The sequence below is a fragment of the Psammomys obesus genome, unplaced genomic scaffold, assembly GCF_907164565.1.
Source record: "Psammomys obesus unplaced genomic scaffold, mPsaObe1.curated_primary_1811, whole genome shotgun sequence".
Taxonomy (NCBI): Eukaryota; Metazoa; Chordata; class Mammalia; order Rodentia; family Muridae; genus Psammomys; species Psammomys obesus.
The window spans coordinates 2254210-2275031 of NW_026585504.1; the positions used below are offsets into that span (position 1 = coordinate 2254210).

General features: G+C 40.3%; 1 protein-coding gene across 4 annotated transcripts in view; it reads left to right on the forward strand.

The window, feature by feature from the left end:
* The first annotated feature begins 12225 nt into the window (after window positions 1-12225).
* Hao1 (hydroxyacid oxidase 1) overlaps window positions 12226-20822 on the forward strand; it is a 51974-nt gene continuing 43377 nt past the window's right edge. For 2 of the 4 annotated variants that reach the window (XM_055605551.1, XM_055605464.1), the window contains exons 1-2: window positions 12227-12410; window positions 17854-18005. In XM_055605551.1, the coding sequence (XP_055461526.1) occupies window positions 12274-12410; window positions 17854-18005 (289 nt within the window). In that variant the 5' untranslated portion in view covers window positions 12227-12273. Of the gene's footprint in view, window positions 12411-17853; window positions 18006-20822 lie in introns of all 4 variants that reach the window. The other 2 variants (XM_055605425.1, XM_055605500.1) reach the window with 2 other exon arrangements.

A 20822-nucleotide genomic window follows, 5' to 3' on the forward strand; every position in this document is an offset into this window, starting at 1 on the left:
CAGACGAGTCACCCAAAAGCATAGTCATGAGCCTGGATTTAAATAAGCTGGCGTTTGAATTCACAGTACCTTTTTACACTCAAAACCAAAAAAACTAAACCAAACATTTTGCATATGAAGGCTAATGGGCCAAATATTTAGAAAGAACCAGTATTGAGCCTAGGAGACCTTGTGGCCAGTAAAGCATGGCTCCATCCAGAAGCAGACTGAAAAAGATGCAGAGACCCACAGCCAAACATTAGGCAGAGCTCAGGGAGTCTTTTGGAAAACAAGTTGGTGGAAGGAAAAAGAGACCCAGAGGGGACAAGAACTCCACAAGAAGACCAACAGAATGAAATAACTGAGGACCATGGGGGCTCACAGAGACTAAACCACCAACCAAAGAGCATGCATTGACTGGACCTAGATCCCTACACATATGTAGCTGATGGACAGTTTGGTCTTCATGAGAATCTAGCAATTAGAGTGGGGCCTGTCTCTGACATGGACTCTGTTGCCTGCATTTGGATCACTTCCTCCTACCTGGGTTGCCTTGTTGGGCCTCAGCAGAAGAGGATTCCCTTAGTCCTGATATGACTTGATGTGCCAGGAAGGGTTGATGGGATGGGGCTCCTCTTTTCTTAGAAGGGGAAGGTGAAAAGGAAGGGAGGGAGGAACCAGAGGGCCAGGAGAAGAGGAAGGAGGGCCCTGCAATCTGTATGTAAAGTGAATCCAAAAACAAAACAAAACCTGAAAACATCCTGAACATGGTTTAAAAATTCTTTGAACTCAGTTTGAAATTACAGTCACATAAGGAAGCTATTCAATAGACAGCAGGTGTGAAGTCCACAGTCTGAAGCCAGGAAAGAGGGAGGGCATCAGAGGATAGGGGTTTGAAGAAGATGGGACAGGGTATAGGCCAAGGAGACACACTTTTTTCCTGGATACATAGGTTGTTAGGCAGGCAGATGCTGGCAAGCACCCAGGCACACACTTGCACGTGTGAGCCTCACATTGGCACATGTGTGGAGCAGCACACAGGCTGTGCGTAGTCCCACAGGCCTCCACAGCCTACCTGGCAAAGGGAAAAGGTGAGGGCATTTGCCTCTGCTCTCAAGGGCGTATTTCTGCAAAACACATGAAAGTGGTATTCTGCCAGGAATATTACATGTTACATCATTGTTTACTGTCAGCTCCCGAATGTGCGGTGTCGGTGTCAACCATCAGGCCATAGTCCACTGAATGTTTGGTGTCAGCCACCTTTTAACTGACTCAAACCAGATACCTATATTAACACCCTGTTGTCCAAATCCTAATTACCCCCAAGAGACTTCTGTTCTCTATAACAAGTAGGACTAGATTGCCTAAATCATTGAGATAATAAAATTATTAAAACAAAATCTGAAAAACTTGAAAAACAAGATGAGTAGGTATAAAGCAATAGAATAATATATTTAAGGTTCACTACTATCAAGAGGATCATCACACCAATGCAGCCCACATGATCCATTCTACTCTTGTGGGGCAAGACAGAGTTTCAACTTAGATGGTTCTTTAATCATTTGGATTATAAGGCATTCTCTGGACTATTTTAACAGTAATCTCTAGGAAACACAAGAATGTTGTCAATCTATACCTTAGATCTTCCTAAGAGCTGTGCTTGACCCCTGGAAAGCAGCTTGTATTATTACACTGACAAAGAGTAGACGCTTGACAGCAGCCACCTAGCAGCCTACTGCTGTCAGATCCCAGTGACACCATCCTAGAGGTGCAAACTCCAGCAAGTGACTACGTTCCCTATGGGGCTAGCAGGTGAGAGTTTTAACCAATCGAGTGAGTACAACTCAAGGAGCTGCTCAAAAATGTAGCATCTTGTAATATTATTAGACTTTAATGGGCAGTACTTCAAGATCTAGGAGTGAACCTGAGGATGGGTGGGGCATATTGAGAAACAGCAATGCTTTCGAGATTCTGCCTTTGTGGAGTCAGTCAGAATTGTCTAAGTCCTTGAGATAATAAACCTTAGTCAGGTTGGCTAAGGGTGGAAGGGCTTGTGAAATCCCAGCCTGTCTCAGAAATAGCTCACTTTAGGAATGAGGATGAGCCTCAACTAAGCAGACACAGAGACAAAACTCAGCCTTTATTGACCGTCTGAAACCTGAGGTGATGCTAGAAGTAGGTGTGCATGCTGGAGGAAGTCTACTGGCCACAGGGTCTCTCAATTCTTTCTAAAATTCTCCTGTGAGATAGTTGGTCAAGGTTTGTTCACAACCTGAAGACCCAGGAGTCCCATTTGAGTACATTATTGATTTCAAAGGAATGTGTTCTAGCAATCATTCACTTCTATATTACTTCCATTCTCTCTTAGTACCCAAAGCTATCACTTCCATAAGCCAGTGTGCATCCTCATTCATCTTTTATACTATCCCTAGGAATTCTCTGCATGTTCCCCAAAGGACACACCTTTTACTTCTACTTCATCTTTACTCCTTTTGGAAAGATTTTTTCCTGCTTCTAGGGTTTTCACTGTACAATTGAGCCTTGGATCTTTAGGTAAATGGAAAGCAGCAACTCAAACAGTTCTTGATTGGGAGAGAAGGTGGATGGAAGCCGCGCATGTCAGAGTCTATAGGAACGCTGCATGTCTGTGACTGCAGTTTCCATTTACTTCTGTGTGGCACGTATGCATGTGCCAATGCAATGCATGGATAGTAGCTTCTTCGATTTCTGTCCATAGTTTTCCGAGACAGAATCTCTCCTTGAACCTGGACTTCACCAGTTTCTCTATACTAGATGGCCAGAGCCTCTTGCATCCTCCTGTCTCATTTCCTTGCTGCTGAACTTACAGGCACCTGCTACCTTTTCTGCCTTTTCCTTAAATCAGTTCCTCATGCTTCTGTGGCAAGGATTTTTCCTGACAGAACCAGATGCTCAGATCTCAATCTTGACTTTTTTGAAATTGTATTTATTTACTGATGCTTATTTATGTGCATGTTGGCAGGCATTTCACTGGTGGATGTGTTGAGGTCAGAGGACAGTTTGCAGGGCTCAGGTCTCTCTTTTTACCGTATGTGTTCCAAGGATTGAATTCAGTTGAGCAGTCTTGATGGCAAACGTATTTAAATGGACACACAGATGCTCTCAGTGGGGATCCACGCAGCCCAGTATGGGAAAGTTCTTTGGAAGCTGCTGCCTTCCTGTAAGAGTGTCAATGAATGCAAGTAGGGAAAGGCAACAGAGATTATGCATCTCGTCAGTAGAACTTGTGTTCCAGGTGCTGTTCTATTTATATGATTCCAAACATTTCAAGAAGCCAGATTCCTCGAAAGAAATGACTTAATTACTGTTATTAGTAAATGTTGGGATTTTTAAAAAATCAGTAATGCTGACTCCTGACTGGAAAAATCACAAAAGTACATTTTCCTTCTGCTTGGAAATATTGGTTAAAATAAATAAATAACCTGTCCACAGGTCCGTGACTTTTAATGCCATCGTTTTACATTTCCTGTGCTTTTGAGCCTATCTCTTTATTGCAAATTGCTTCCTGCATATGGAAAATGATGCCACCTTCTTTCTGGAAAATGTGGGTATCCATTAATACCGAAATTACATTAAGAGATACTTTCCTGTTGCAAAGAGCCAAAAGACTAGGCTAATTTGTATGATCCTTATCCATATGACTTCCCGAAAATCCTATTAAGATAAAAGTGCTGAGAGTTGCTAGCTGGCCAGTTTCCCAAAGTCTAGCTGTTGCGCTCTGAGCAGATGAATGTGGGGCCAAGGAGGGTAGTAAAAGGTAGGTGAGGGCACGCTGAGAACTGAGGAGGTATAGGAGGCCATGCATTGTTACTGGTTACAGAAGTGACATAAGAGATGAAAGGGACAATTGTCATGCATAAGAACTTGAAAAAAATCTCTTGGTGTTGATGATCTCAATAAAATTTTTCCAAGTTATTTTTTTGGGGGGGAAATTTATCATTTCTTCCAACATTCCAACCTTATCTTTGTTGTGTATTATCTTTTTCTTTTTTCTGGACAGAGTACAACAGGATTCTTGAGACCCTGTGGATCTTAATTTCAGTAGTTATTCATTGGGGGTAGGGTCCTGCTTACAAAAGGCATATTTTCATTGGAATATTGACTCACATTAACCTGGAAAGCCAGAGCTAAATATTGGTTACTTGTCTTTTTTTTTTTTTAAAAAAAAAAAAAAAAAAAAGGTTTGTCCATCTCTGAAGCTTTAGAGGAAAAACAAAAACAAAAAAACAAAACCCAAACCAAACTAAAACACAAGAAATAACCGAAACCATTACTGCTTTTATAGTTCACAGTGAGCTGACAGGCTTTGCTTATGGAAATGATGCCTTTGTGGTTTTTGTGATTATAATGAAGCTATTGACAAGAGATAATTTTATAATGACCATTACGAACCCTGAATGGGTTCTGTTGCCTTTTTTTTTTTCCTTCAGAAGAGAGTGATGATCTAATTTACTATACTAAAAGAGTCTTTCTTAGCACTTGACAGATGTTTGATTAAATCACATTAGCACCACCCAGCCATGGCTGGAGGTTTAATGCCTGGGAGGAAAGCTGGCATCTGGTTCAGAATGTTTACCTTGTAATCAGATAGTTGATCAGAACAAAAACTTTCTTCTGTTTGGAATTTAAAAATGCCAAGTGACCTTGACTAGTGATTAGCTATATATTTTATCTATTCCCAGTCATAACTATGGGGATTGAGGTCTTCCCTTCTAATTGGTTGTTTTCCATAGTTTTGCGTGTGGTACCAAGGCTTAAACATAGAGGCTCATGCATGGACTAGTGACACCCGCAGCCTTGGGCATGTAATGTGGAAATAGAATGTTACAAGAGAATTTGAGACAGATTGCATGTTCTACTCTCATTTATCTGTCTCTAGTCATGCTGATTGCTTATATTAAAAAATTTCAGTTGCTAAAAATCGACATATAATCCTCAATTTTATTTTTCTTTTAACGTTGAGTGTCAGTCACAGAATAAACACATACATATAACTTCCACATACACATTCATGCACATACACACATACATGCAAGTGCATACACACCTACACAGACTCACGTGGACACAGACCATACTCATCCCAATATAGTTCAGAAAAGACTATTTCTGGGATTTTACTTAGTGAGACATCCTGTTAACATGTAGTTTAGATTGGTTTCATTTTTTCTGCCTTAAAGAATTCAAAGGCAGGAAAACGTCTTAAAGACAGTAGGCCACAACAAGGAGCAAATTTTACTGCAGGTTATGAAGCATACACACAGCAAAGCACACAGAAGAAAAACTCCTTGTAGATGAGGATGACTGAAATCCATTTTGCCCTGGAGGTCTAGCAGGGAGGTTAAGAGCTTTTGGTGGCCTGGGATAGTTCCCGATTTCCTTATTTCTGATTGGTCTAATTAGACAAATAAAAGAAAGGTCCACAGCTTCAATTAAAATGTTCAGTACTAAACCTTAACATATCTAACCAGGCTGAACCAGTCACAAGGAATGGAGGCCAGGCTAGCAGGAGGAAAATCATTCCTACAGGTCAGCAGAGGTAGAATGAAGGGGAAGTTTTGCTGTCTTTGTTATGAATCAATATGCCCTTTCCCTCTCTGTCTAGTTCCTGGGCCCTCACTCCTATCCCTGGAGCTAGAGATGCTCTCTTATATTATTTAGGCACTGGACACGTCATTAGTCAGAAGCCACAGCCCATCTGCTTGCGGGGTAACAACCTTCGCACGTAGAACAGAGCAGCATAACAGTATGACAACAGCTAAGAACAGAGGATGTCCTTGTTCTTGTTTCTGTCATATCTCATGCCATTTTGAAGACAGTGTTTCCAGAGACCACAACAGAAATTGGCATTTCCAGGTAATAATGTTTTTCAGTTTATCCTTAATCTAAGGTTGTAAGGCTTTTATTTGTTGAGCTTACACATTTGTTTTACATTTCACAGTGATGCTAAATTGTATGTAATGATGAATGGTATAGGACACATACACTATGCTATAATGGGAAACAGAGCATTATTGTAGTTTTTGAAGTATTTGCACATTTATCTGACACTGAGTAATGTATGAAACAATGCATGGTATACAAATGAATTTCATTAAAAATGTTAAAAGTATATAAAATTTCACGTAAGTAACTTATAAATTCTGAAGTCTTATCCTGAACAATTCATGATTAAAGGAGGGAATAGAGAAAAGAAAACCAGGAAGACTGGGAAAACAAGGAGAATGAGTATCACAAGTTCTCGATTGGGAATATTTGAAGCTGAGTTAAGCAGAAATAGGATGTGAAAGCCAGTCAAGAAATTTGTGAAGGGCTGGGGATTCCTGCACCACACTTAAGTTCATTTTTTAGCGCCCATGTCAGGTGGCTGTTCACAACTGTAACTCCAATTCTAGGAGATAAAGCTTTGCTCTTTTTGCCTCTAAGGACACTGTACTCACATGCATAAACTCTCTCTCTCTCACTCACACTCTCTCTCTCACACACGTACACACACACAAGCACACAGACAATTAAAAGTAATAAAAATTTTATTAAGAAATTACAAAAAGAATTTAGTGAATTCATACATACATAACAGAAAATACTCTCTACTCAAAATGCATAAATAAAGCCGTCAATCAAGTGCAAAAATTAACCAATATGAAAAATGTCCAAAATATTTCACAAAGATAGAAAATAAAAGGCCAAAAGTGTGTGAAAATAAATGTCAAAGTCATGAATAGTCATGGAAATGTACTTTGTACCTGTAGGAGACTGTCTTCTGCCATCCAGTGTGCCTGGGGTTCTTGCTTACTCTCAAAGATAGAGAGCTAGTCTCCTTTAATGCTAAAGATGGTGCAACTGACTCATTGGTCCCCTAAATATTACCCCTCACTTTAATGAAATGCCTTTTAAAGTATAAAGCCAGGAAACCAGACATTCTCTCAACAAGAGTCTAAACTGCATATTGGATAAAAGTACCACGAGGATATAGAGTTCTCGTTGGTTGAGTTCAAGCTTGACTTTTACTGGAGATTTAGGAGCAAGTGAATGTTCCTAAGGACAGTCTTGCAGCATGAGAACTCGCCACAGGGGTTGGGAGGTGTTGGGCTGTATTACTGAAGGTTTTATTGTTACACTAGTGAGGATGAGAAGTAAATTAAGCTTTATTAAGTCCAGCATTAAAAAAGAAAAGTCAAGGCTCCAGTGTTTAGGCCACTGTGAATAAGAGTGCGTTGGCATCGTCCTGATTCTCAGAATTGAGATCAGGGTCACTGTAACTGCACATAACTGCACCCTCTAACCACCTGTGTAAAACCTAAACTTGTCTGCTCATGCTCTTCTTTTATATAGCTATACCTAAATACATGATATAGATATTAATTTTATTTTATGGGCACTGGTGGGAGGGTATCGATCCTTGGAGCTGGAGTTACAGACAGTTGTGAGCTGCCATGTGGGTGCTGGGACTTGAACTCACATCCTTTGGAAGAGCAAATAGTTCTCTTAACCACTGAGACATCTCTCCAGCTCCATGCTCTTTTCCCCCATGTTCTTCTTAAATATCCTGTCATGCAGTTCCTTCAGGAAAGTTTTACAAACTATTGTCTCTAAACGAATTGTGATTGTCATGAATTAGCAAAGGATCATAAGCTCCAACTCCTGTTATTCCTATCCGCCAAGAGATAAATGAAATGACATGAGGACCACACATTTCACAATTTCCTTTCTAAGACAGCACTTCAAGTCCACAGTGGCCTGTAACTGAAGGAGCACGGAGGGTGTGCTGGTCAGTTGGTTTCAAAATCCCAGCCTCCTTCTTTATTCCCTTTCTTGCCCAAACCGTGGTTCTCAAATTGTATTTTGAGGCACAGTCACCAGAATGGCTTGGTACAGCCCAGCTTCCTAAAGTGTCTCCTCAGCGGCAGAGCCAGAAGATGCACATGCACCAGAAGATGCTTGGTGCCAGAGGCTGCTCAGCACCTGGTCCAGGATCGTACTTTGAGAATCTCTGGCTCTTATGACCTGCTTAAACTTTATTAAACAGTACTAAACTGCCTCATCATCCTAATTATGTAAGTTGCAAGGTACAACTAATAATTTTAACAGTTGTTGCAAAGGGTGGACTATAAAGAGAAGGTGGTTTACTTTACAAAATTTGAATCTGTACTGATAAGTAGCTAATTCTTTCATCAACTTTCAAATGATCCTGCTAACTGGCAAAATGGGGCAATTGAGACTCCATGATCAACTTTCATGAGGATGCTGCTGTCAGACTGGGACGCTTGCTTAGGAAAGCAACAAAGTTAGCTTTCTCACAGTGATTTTAAACTGAACGATTTAGAGTTTTCATTCTTTGGTGGGAATTACTGGATATTGACACCTGCAATTGCAGTTTTCATGTGGGAAAATGTTTCCACTGGGAAACATTGGAATGTGCCTATGTATCAATACAAACAGTATCAATACAAACAGTAAATCATTGATAAACCAAACAAATCTCCTTTGATTCAATCAAAACCCTTTATCCAAAACAGTTTCATGCTTAAATTCATTACTGCTTTCATTTCCATTTTCCTCATTGTATCACCATGGAGCCATTTTTCTCAGTTACTGGTTCTTTTGTTAAGAGAAGAAGGACATGTATCCTTACTCTGTCTTCTGCTCCTCTTGGTGACCAACATTGTGGGGATTTTACATGACAGTTGGCTAGGCCCTGTGGGTCTCCTGTGATTCAAGTCCAAACTAAGCCATAGATTACACATGAAGTTCTAGGAACTTTTCTTTGGGTGTTTTCCCATCTACAAAATGAATTAATAGGTTCTTCACCAAGTGTAAACTATTTTGATTTTACACTGTATCCCACTTACTCAATGGAGCTTTCTAAAGCATAAGCTAAGGCAGTTCTTCAGAGAATCTGGCTACATAAAGATCATTGTTGGATGAGAATCCTCATGAGGGTGTAGAGAATAACTTGAACTAAGCAAAAAAAAAAAATATTTAAAAGTATTGACATGAGTGAAGAACAACTACAGCAATCTAGAAGCCGGGAAATCTCATGTACTTTCTTGAACTTTAGAAGTTCATGTTGATATAGTTGATATTAAGAAATAATGTTTTACAACAATGGGTTGGTGAAATAAAAGATGGTTATGGTGATGTTTACTCAGTATTTACTGTGTTGCTTTCTTATTGATGTAAAAAGTATAACACTAACACTTGAAAAGGATAACTTATTTTATTTTATTTTTTTTAATTCTGGTCCACAGTTTCTTCGTCCCATGATTTGGGCAGGACATCACAATGACAGATGACAGAAGAGAGGTAAGACACTAAGTAAAGGAGAAGACAGATACAAGATACAACCAAAGACCTTACCTGATTTTTTACAAAGATGCTAAAACCATACAATGGAAAAAAGATAGTACCTTCAACAAATGGTGCTGGTCTAATCTACCTGTAGAAAAATGTAAATAGATCCAAACTTATCACCCTACACTAAACTAAAGTCCAAGTGGACCAAAGACTGCAACATAAAACCCACACACTAAACCTCTTAGAAGAAAAATTGGGGAAGAGCCTTGAACTCATTGTCACAAGAGACAACTTCCTGAACAGAACATCAACATCTCAGGCTCTAAGATCAACAATCAATACATGGGACCTCATGAAAGTGAAAAGCTTCTGTAAAGCAAAGGACACTATTGTCAGAGTGAAGCAACAACATACAGCTTGGGAAAGGATCTTCACCAACAGAGGGCTAATAACCAGAATATATAAAGAACTCAAGAAGTTAAACGGCAACAAATCAAGTAACCCATTTGAAAATGGGGCACAGAGCTAAACAGGGAATTCTCAATAGAGGAATATCAATTGGCAGAGAAACACTTAAAGAAATGCTCAACATCCTTAGTCATCAGGGAAATGCAAATCAAAATGACCCTGAGATTTCACTTTACACCATCAGAATGGCTAACTTCAAAATCTCAAGTGACAACACGTGCTGGAGAGGACGTAGAAAAAGGGGAACTCTCCTCCCTTGCTGGTGAGAATGTAAACTTATACAGCCACTTTGGAAATCAATCTGGTGCTTTCTCAGACAATTAGGAACAGCGTTTTCTCAAGATCCAGCTATCCCACTCCTAGGCATATATCCAAAAGATGCTCAAGTATATAGTAAGGACATTTGCTCAACCATGTTTGTAGCAGCTTTGTTTGTAATAGCCAGAAGCTGAAAACCACCCAGATGTCCCTCAGTTGAGGAATGGATACAGAAATTGTGGTACATCTACACAATGGAATATTACTTAGCAATAAAAAACAAGGAAATCATGAAATTTGCAGGTAAATGGTTGGGACTGGGAAATATCATCCTGAGTGAGGTACCCCAGAAGCAGAAAGACACACAGGGCATATACTCACTCATAAGTGGATATTACACATATTATATAGGATAATCATACTAAAATCTGTACACCGAAAGAAGCTAAGCAAGAAGGTAAGATGCTCAATCCTCATTCAGAAGGGCAAACCAGATAGACATCAGAAGAGGGAGAAAACGGAAAGGATAGGAGCCTACCAGAGGGCCTCTTAAAGACTCTACCCAGCAGGGTATTGAAGCAGATGCTAAGACTCATAGCCAAACTTTGGGCAGAGTTCAGGGAATCCTATGAAAGAAGGGGGATATAGAAAGACCTGGAAAGGACAGGAGCTCCACAAGGAGAACAACAGAATCAAAAAATCTGTGCACAAGGGTCTTTTCTGAGACTGAAACTCTAACCAAGGACCATGCATGGAGATAACCCCTGCACAGATGTAGCCCATGGCAGCTCAGTCTCCAAATGAGCTTCCTAGTAAGGTGAACAGGGGCTGTCTCTGACATGAACTCAGTGGCTGATTCTTTGACCACCTTCCTGAGGGGGAAGCAGCCTTGCCAAGGCCACAGAGGAAGACAATGCAGCCAGTCCTGATGAGACCTAATAGACTAGGGTCAGATGGAAGGGGAGCAGGATCTCCCTTATCAGACTAGGGAAGGAGAAGAGGGAGGGAGGGCGGGATTGGAAAGGGACAAGGGAGGGGGTTACAGCTGGGATACAAAATGAACAAGTTGTAATAAATAAAAAAATAAAAAAAAATAAAAAACAACCCAGTTTGTGTTCTGTATTTTCACCAATGATATATCCTTTAAACCTCTCCATACATGTAGTATTAATAAGTCTTAGTTTGGATTTTGTCAAAAGTGCACTGCCAGACAACTGCTCAGTGAAGATCAGGAAGTGGGTCTAGAAGAGACCCTGAAAACTGTCAGTAGGAATACGTTGTGAGCACCTGAAGCCTGCAATACAGGAAGAGTAATCTCATCTGAGAGAGAGATTATGGTGGCTCATGCTTCACTTTAACTTCTTCACTGAGGCCTTTCCTAGAGCACCCGCTGATCCCATGGCACTCAGCATGCCACATGGATTGGAAAGTAAGGCCCAGGGTCAAGAGAGAAAGTTTTTACAGACTGAAGCATTTGGAATTCAGCTGTTGAACACCTGTGTAGTCTACTAGGTTGAAATCCAGGTCTAGCTTAGGTCAGCTCCGTTGCTTTTGTGGCTATGCAGTGCACACACCAATATTCCCCAGCCATTCCATGACAGAGAAGAAGTTAAGATTGAGATTACCATGCCTTTTAGAATGATACTGCCCTCAGTCACCCCAGAGCAATACAAAATTGAGATTTAGCTGTAACATTCTGTATTAAAGCCACATATTTATGATTGGGTCAAATTTATATTGTACAGAAGTTCTGCAGTCACTGTATAAGTATTTACTTTATAACCTTTTCCATTGTTTTTATATGGCATGTGCATTATAGCAGTGTGGAAGGAAAATGAAGAGTTTGCTCATTGCGGGTGCCAAAGCAAAGTGCAAAGTCATGGAATATCGGAAGACCCAGCCTGATGTAGGCCTGAACCAAAGGTGGCTTCAAGCAAGTCCCTTAACTTTTTCAACTCCTTTCCCTCCTCTGTCAGCGTGATAGTTCCTACTCACTCATGCTTCCTCCACATCTCTAACTCTGTGTGTTTTAGGTACATTTATGGTCAATCTGCAAATGGAATGTCAAAGTCTAGGCATACAATGTTTGCTCATTTGATGTAAGCAAGAGAGAATTAAATATGAACTTTGGCAAAAGTCTATTAATAATTGACAAATAATGGAATGGCCTCAGCATAGAAGGCAATCCATGAAAGCCCTCCAGGGTATTTGAGGTTGCTGTCCCCTGCCACAATGTTGCCCCGGCTGGTGTGCATCAACGATTATGAACAACATGCCCGATCAGTGCTTCAAAAGTCAGTATTTGATTATTACAAGTCCGGGGCAAATGATCAGGAGACCTTGGCTGATAATATTAGAGCGTTTTCTAGGTAAGAAACTTTATTATTTAAAATTGTGTTTTAATATCTCACAGTGACATTGCACAAGAATGAGATGTAGTTTTGTGTGCTGGTGTGAAAATGATTGCCTGGATTCGTACTTAAGAAAGGATAGAAAATTCTTGGCATGTGAGAAATCTTGATATCTTAAAATGTTGACATATGATTAAGTCTGGGATTGATGGCAAAAGTGGGCCCTACCTTTACTTGAACTGTGACAGTAATGACTTTAACTATATACACAAATTATCATAAACACTGATGAATTCATTTTCTTTTTGTTAGACTGTGACAGAGAACGCTTGTGTGCATAGACTAGGAGGCCAGCTGTAAGTGTTAGGTAGCTCCTACCAGCCAACCCGCAGGATTATTGCTCTGCAAGTTCCCATCCTGCTGGCTCCCTCCATTAGCACTCATTTTCGTTATGACTTGACGACACTTTCACCTTAGACATGTCTGTGTAGCATTCATCTCTCACCCTTGCGGTCTCACACCTTCTGTAAAGTGCTTCATCTCTCTTCCCAAATCAGTTTTTCCAGGGTTTTATATTTCAGATACAAGATGGTAGGTGTCATGGTTTATGCTTTCTTTTCATGGCAAAAACAAAAAAAAAATAAAATAACTTTAAATGGCTGGGTTTTTTTTCCTTTTTCAGCCGAGAAGCTGAGAGAATTTTCTATAGAGCACTCTTTCCATGCTTTTATTCTTCCACTGTAGCCCTTAGTGATGGCAGTAGATATCAGGGCTCCCCATTTATGAGGGTTCATAAGGCATTTTTCTTTGGTATAGAATGAAGTTACTAGAATCACCTCAATGTTTCAAAATTAGGAGAAGGTAAATAATTTTAATTAAGGCAGTCCTTGTGGCAGCACCTGCTTTGCACAGAAGTTGGTGATGGAGCCTGGGGAGTGGTAGCATGGAGGGCGGGCCATCTCCGCGACCTCTGGAGTCCTTGATGAGGTGTTTTCTGAATTGTTCTTAAACACAAATTCTGGGCAAGTTGTGGATGCGGAGCTGGTTAACAGCGCAGGAGCTTAAAGTTCTACAGGTTCCCAAATTATTATTATTTTAAAGAACAACTGAGGCTTCTTCACATTTCCTACTCTAAAAATGTCCCTTTCTGGATCATGGCACTGTGCTCACCAGGATAATGGCCTTGCTGAATGCTCTTCTTAAGCAGCATCTTAGCCCTATGGGGCTTTTATAGCCTAAGATGTGTAGGTTGGTGTTTGAGCATTGCCGTCACCAAGCTCTCATTCCATTTCTACACAGACTTCTCTATCCTGTTAGACACCCCAGCTCATGGGACCCAACTTTGTGACTTACTTACAGCCCCATTACATAGCTTTGTGTGATGTCTAACTGGCCATGCACACCAGGCTAGCCTGCGCTCACCTCCCAACTCGGCTCCCTGAGTGCTACAGGAATGTGCCAACAGGACTGCATAATTGATTTATGTACACTTTGAACTGTTTCCACAGACAAGATTGCTACAAGCTAGGACCTAACAATGACAAAGATAGAAAGGAATGTACATCTCAGCGTTGACTCAGTTTCCATAATCTAATGGGTGGCAAAGATGTAAAGTGCCCCCAAACAGCTACTCAAGAGAAGGGACCAACATGTACAGTAAACTAGACTACCTTCTTAATCACAGAAATTATAGACACTTTCTGAGGCAGAGAAGACCTGATGACTTCTAAGTTGTCACCGGACAGAAGAGTTTCTTTGCTTCTGTGAATTCTACAGCACTCCCACTGGAAATGCCATCCTAAATGTGGACTAGTTTATCCCAGCGACACAGATAATGCAACTGGGTTTGCAGAGCTATGTCTGTCATGAAACTTGATAATTCTTTTGTTTCTTTAAAGAAATAAAAAGGCATTGTGTAAATTTCTCCAGAGGACATCCAGTTCTCAGTGTTTGTACTACAACAAATGCCAGTCAGGTTCACCTGTTTGACATCTCAAAAACTCCTTTGTACTGAGGCTCCCTGCATGGCCCATCATCCCTGTTTTGTGCCTTTGAGAGTCCTGTGGAAAGAAGAGGATTTCTGCTGGCTTTGGTAGCACTGGCTTGATAGCAGGAAGGAAGTCACCCCAACATTTCTCCTTCTGTTTTAAATAAGGCTACAAAATTATCACTCTTACATAACTGTGGCATAAGGTCAGAGCGTTTCAAAGGCGTTTGTGGAGTTCATGCCCTCTTTCTCCCACAAGTACGAGGAACAGCCTTCCTGGCACTGTCCATCAGTGCTCAGATCTGGCAACCACATTTTAGAGTTCTGGATTCTTGGGCCACTTATGTGAACCAGCAGATGGTTGGTTGGACATGTTTCTTTGTACGATTGAAGCTTGGCATTATCATGGCCAGAAAGGATGAAGAAGGTGAACCACCTTGAAGAATGAAATTTCCTGTTGCAAGCATATAAAAAGAGCAACTGTCAGAATGCTGGGCTGCCTCAGCTCGAATGGCCTGACCAGACTGAGGCTAGTTTGGAAAACTGTCCTGCACTATTTCTTTCACACGCTGACATAAAGGAGCCCCCATCCCCAGCATTGTTGCACACTCCGATGCTTTTCCTGATGGAAACTAACTCCACCGTTTGAGAATAAAGCCGCATTAGGACCTCAGAAGTAGAAGCTGCCTCCTTCCTGCTGCTTCTCCATTGACATTGACAAGTGGGAGGCTTCATTGGAACTATCTGGTGCATAAAAGCAACATCAGCCTCACTTCTTTGTTTGAGAAACATTACAAACCCAGGACTGGCATTTCAGGGTTACATAAGTAGCAAGTCACAGCGTCTCTGGCTGCTACATGGAACAAGTGAGGAAGGAGCTTTTTCAATCATTTGCTTAAAATTTGTGAGTGGGGAGTTCAGATGGAGAAATTGAAACGCATGTGCTGGTATTTTAGGACTCCAGGAAAGTCAATTCAAGTCCTGTTATAAATGAGCAAAAGGCTTCATGCTATGGAATTTGTGAACACTTTCGGGGAGCAGTTATATCCTGGGGAGTGTGTGTCTCTCTTGAGTTTGTGGTTAGTTAGAACCTAGGCCTTTCCTCTATTGAAGTGTAGGCTGAAAGTCCTGCTATAATTTCCTTTATTCGTTTTGGATTTTAAAGAAGGTTCATCACTCAGTGGTCCAGCTGTTCTCTCCACATTCATAGGCTCTTCCTAAAGCAGATTTTACATGGATGCAACAAAAGGTTACAGAGATGCATTATTTGTTGCATAATTGAGGTGATAGCCATTTAAATTTGTGGTCAAAAATCCATTGAAACTATCTAGCAAAGTTTCTGTTATTTAGAAAACACCAAAACTCAGAGGACACTTTAGAGAATGTACACTGTCCTGGCTTTATTTAATTTTGCCCCAAAATGTAAGGGCTGTAGAATCTCTGCAATGTTTGAAACAGAAAATGCCTTGTTGGAAAGTGGGAGCATGCGGTTATTAAGGCGACCGCGCCACCAAGTGGACGAGGGTAAGGCTGCTGCTCATGGACAGATGAACCTTGGTTTATAAATGGGTGACATTTAAAAAGGCTCCTTTTACACATGAATATGCATGTGCGTGTGCGCATGCACATACATACAAAGAGGGAGGAGAGAAAGAGAACCCTGATGCTCCACAGTTTGTGCTTCTCATTATTCTTTTAGTCATAAGTAAATATTGATATTACTGCCTTTCAAGGCCGGTGTGTCTCCCCACTATTAAAATCTTTTTCTTATTCTGTCAACTCTCTTAGAGATTATAGGCAGTAAAACTCCCTCCAGGGCTTCCGTCTCTTCCCCTTCAAAATGCAAATGAGAAAATCATGCTGCACGTGTCCACGGTGAAGCAGAGATTTTCCAGGAACAGAGCACCGAGTGAGATGGAAAATGATGACAATTAGGATGTTCGAAGAACAGCCTAGGAGCCACAAGCACACACTAAACTCCTTTCTTACGCTGTCCAGGGATGAGGTGTTTTTAGTTTGCTGAGTGACATTACAGACCTCTTTCTAACAAGTCCTCAGGACAAAACTGTTGCTGCTGCTGCTCCTGGACAAAACAAGTTTTAGTCAATGAAGGACTTTTCCCTCATTTTTCTAATATAAAGTCCCTCTTCACTGTATTTACAAGAAGAACCTGTTAGGAGTACAGTTAAATCCAGAAAATCAGCTGGACTGTTGGTTGGGCCTGCATGTATGTCTAAACAAGACATTTATTGTAACAATGCTCAGACTTAGTCTGGTGTAAGGAGGAGAATGATCAGCATAAACAAGTAGGAAATACACATCCTACTGATGGAAAAGATAATTTATTGTCTGTAAGACTATGAAAAAATTTTTGATGGTTGACTTAATAGTAACTTCTGTCCTAACTTAGAGAAATCACAGAAAAATATCATTTATAATAATTTTCATGAATTAAAAATTTTAGTTTCTATTAACTAATCTGAGGAAAAGGCTTACCTGATAAAACAAATAACCAAAAATTTAACTGTTCCCTTATTATCATTCTTCATTAAATACGAATTTAGTTAAATAGCTTTGAAGAAAATAAACATAATACTAAAAACAATTGCCTCAAGCTACTCTTTCTTACAGAGAGAATATCCAAACCTTCTGAAATCTGAATGTAACCTCTAGGACTTTGCATATTATCATCTCGGTCTGGGAAAGTAAAATAGAAATTCCATTCACCTGAAAGCCGATAAGCGGATGTTCATGGCTACCGTGTTTATTATCAATATAAAATGGAATGCCCCAAGTGTCCCCAGGAGTGGATAAACACCTCAGGTACTTTCCAGGAGGTGAAATAAGATTCATTGCCCAAAGGTACAGACTGATTATACATGCAGCAGCACAAATGGTTATTGAGCACACTGTGCCAGATTCAAAGGGTTGGCTGCTGTACAAGTCCATATATATGATATTCTTTAAGAGTGGAAGATGAGAATGGACGATTCAGACCAATGTTTGCCAGGGGTTTGAGGTGGGGAGAAAATTTCCCTATATAAGGAAACGAGGAAATCTGAAGCCTGACTGACCGGCTGAGATGTGGGTGTCTTGGCCATTACATGGCTGCCTGGTTCTGTCATAGCTCTCAGAATTATGTGCTGAAATAGATGAGTTCTGCTGTCAGTCATACTTCAGTAAAATTACATGGAAGGCCATTGTCATCTCCATTTTTATATTTTAAAACTGTAACCAAATTCACGAAAAAGACAAGCGCCACACATAATGGGATGTCATGTGATGTGATGTTTATTGTCATCTAGTTTTCTTTTGATGCTAGCAAACATTAAAACTGTCCATTTTTCTTTATCTTTATAAAAATGATTTGTCTTAATGAGAAACATAAATTTTTCACTTTTAAAATATGTTAAAAGTTTCGGTTACACTTTAAAAACTTTAAATTACATACGTTAATATTGTTTTAACTTGCAGATGGAAGCTTTATCCACGGGTGCTCCGGAATGTGGCTGATATCCACCTGTCGACTTCCGTCTTAGGGCAGAGAGTCAGCATGCCAATATGCGTGGGGGCTACTGCCATGCAGTGCATGGCTCATGCAGACGGGGAGCTGGCCACTGTCCGAGGTAGGAGAAGAGAAAAGTCGAGCTCCCTCCCCAACGGCCTCCCCAGGACTCTACTAAATATCCTAATCATGATATACTAATATGCTACTGCTACTAACATACTACAAAAATTACATTCCTTTATATTTCTACAGTCAACTTTCTAGGGTGAGGCTCAGGGCAAGATACTCTCTGTGTGCTTGGTTTTCCCCTGCAAAATAGGGATTAAACTGGCAGTTGTTGCAATTAGGTTGCTGTGAGGGTCGCAAGCATTATACATATAAATGCCTGACGCGAAGCAGTGCTCCATAAATGTTTTCTGAGTGGTAATACCACTGTCTCCGCAAATGATGATCTGAGAGGCAGCCTTGTGTGACACAGGCGGGACCATTCCAAACTGAAATGATTGGCATAGTGAAAGGAAACACAGAGACCTAGTTGGTTCTGTTTTTTGTTTGTTTGTTTTATGGTATTGGAACTTGATTCTATGTTATGGGTGGATTCTATTCCCAATAGAGTATTTCCCCCTGCTTCAGGAAGAAGCAAAGACGAACGCAAACAAGCTGCAAAGAAGTCTCTTTCCGTGGCTAATACAGCAGCTTCTTATTTCCGAAGCAGCACTGAACGTGTGAAAGGCTGCATGTAGACCTCTGAACATTCTGCTTCGGAGTTGAAGAAGCATTGCTAAATAATCCTAGTTGACATCCTTTTATGCCAAGCAGGGTGAGATAGGACAGGAACTCAATGCTATATTTAAAGCACTTTAATTCTGAGAATTAAGAATCATGCAGAAGCTCCTTCTTCATTGAAATGACTCCCACAGACTTCTGCCAAGAACAAGGGACGCTTGTGCTGAGTAAGCATATGCCACAGGCTGGCGGTGTTTTTAGTACAAGAGCCGAGTGCACATGAGTGGCCCCAGACTCCAGGGGCTTGATTTTGGTGATTCAGGAACACACAGGCCCCGGGGCAGGGATGTGGGAAATGGGAATGTGGACCAAATGAGTGTAACAGGGTAGATCTATCTCAAGAAACCTCAGGCAACAAAACAAAAGCAGAGAGGTGGGCATATTAGATTAAAACCTGAGTGCACCAAAATTTCCATAAATTTCAAAAGGAAATATTTCATAGGATACTGTAAGTTGTTTTTGAGGAACTGAAAACTATTTGAGAAAATAAGAGGCAAAGTGCTAATGTTCATTCGATGTAAATACCCCTTGAGGAAGACAGTGATACCAAGACAAAAGTAAGAAAATAAGACATTCATGAATGGAGACAAACAGTCAGCAAGTGGAAATGGTTTATTTACTAATGTGAAAAGCAATGTAAGTCATTATCATATATTTTATTTCAGAATGTAAAGTTATTATTTTAATGTTTTGATGTCTGGTGTGATTTTGGAGAAATGTGTAGTTTCCAACATGGATAGAAAGAATAGAAGTCAGAGGAACCTAAGAAATTGGCACTTTTATCAAAGTTATAAGATATGAGTTCCATAGGAGGCTGTAATTTGTCTTCTTAGAAAAAAAAATTGTACAAGAATTTTCCTGGTTGTATTTGTTATTTGGCAGGTGTTGCAAGAACTGGCATCTAATTAGAGATAAAATGAAAAAAAAAAAAAAAAGGCAAGCATGCCAAAAGGAACAAAAGTTTGAAAATGATGCAGAATGTGGTTATGATCCGTCTCCTTTTAGGTCTTTTAAAAATCTTACCAACTTTCTTTTTTTTTTAATTTTTTTTAATAATAATTTATTGTGTATCTCATCCTGATTCCTCTGCCTCAGCCTCCTGAGCTGATTGTAGACCTCTAGCTACCATACTTGAATCATTTTAAAAAGCATTTACAAAAGGTAGTACGGCTCACAAGTTTCCTGTTTTTAAAGTAGCCAGAAACAACGTTAGATGGTGGAGATACCTATTGTAATTTACATGAAGACACTTATTGTAATTTACTAGTTTTCAAAAGCGGCTGACCGGGAGATTATGTTCTTCTCACTTTTGGCCCATCTTTAGGTCTGTGAATTTGGCCCATCCTTATAAACTACAAGGAGATGAAACCAGAAAATAACTCGGAGGACAGAAACAGAGGGAGGCAAGTAGATCAGTTGGCAGACCTCTCCAGGTTAGTCCCTGAGGAGCCAGGGGACTGTTTTAGATACGTTCTCTTACTTGGGATTGCTGTTCCACTGTGTGGACACATTGCTGAAATTTCAGAGAACTTCTTTTATAACTAGGAATGAAATGATCTCTAACTTACTCCCTATGGTGCTAAAGCCCATGGCTCTTGTTAGGAGGGGCTACAGTGAAATGAAAATGCTCATTTAGAAAGTGTTTGGTTATAGACCAGGTGGACTGGTCATTGAACCTTATGTTCCCTGACACTCACCATGAGCCGATATTAAGTGTCCATTAGTTCTTGCCCTTTTAGATTTATTTAGCAAAAACTACCACCTTTTAGCACTTGTCTGATTACATCGAAGCTTCCAAGTTATTGTATCCTCAGAGAGCCCAGAGAAGCAGCTACATGATTAAGCCTACAGAGACAAATACAAGATCAGTCACATCAGTGAGGGCTATGTGATTCATAAGTAATAAGAACTGTCCAGATCCCAGCAGTTTGTCTCCAGAACAGTGGCTCCTGACTACCGTATGCTGCTTTGAAATGTTCTGAAGGAGATACAACATCAGAAGCCAGAGATGTATAGCTCTAGGTGTGTGTAGAGCAGAATGTCGAGACACCAAAACACAAGTCTATATTTGAATAAAGTGGAAAGACATAAAGAATAGGGATCAGAGATTCAAAACCTGTTCAAGAATCCAAGATCTTTGATGAAGGTC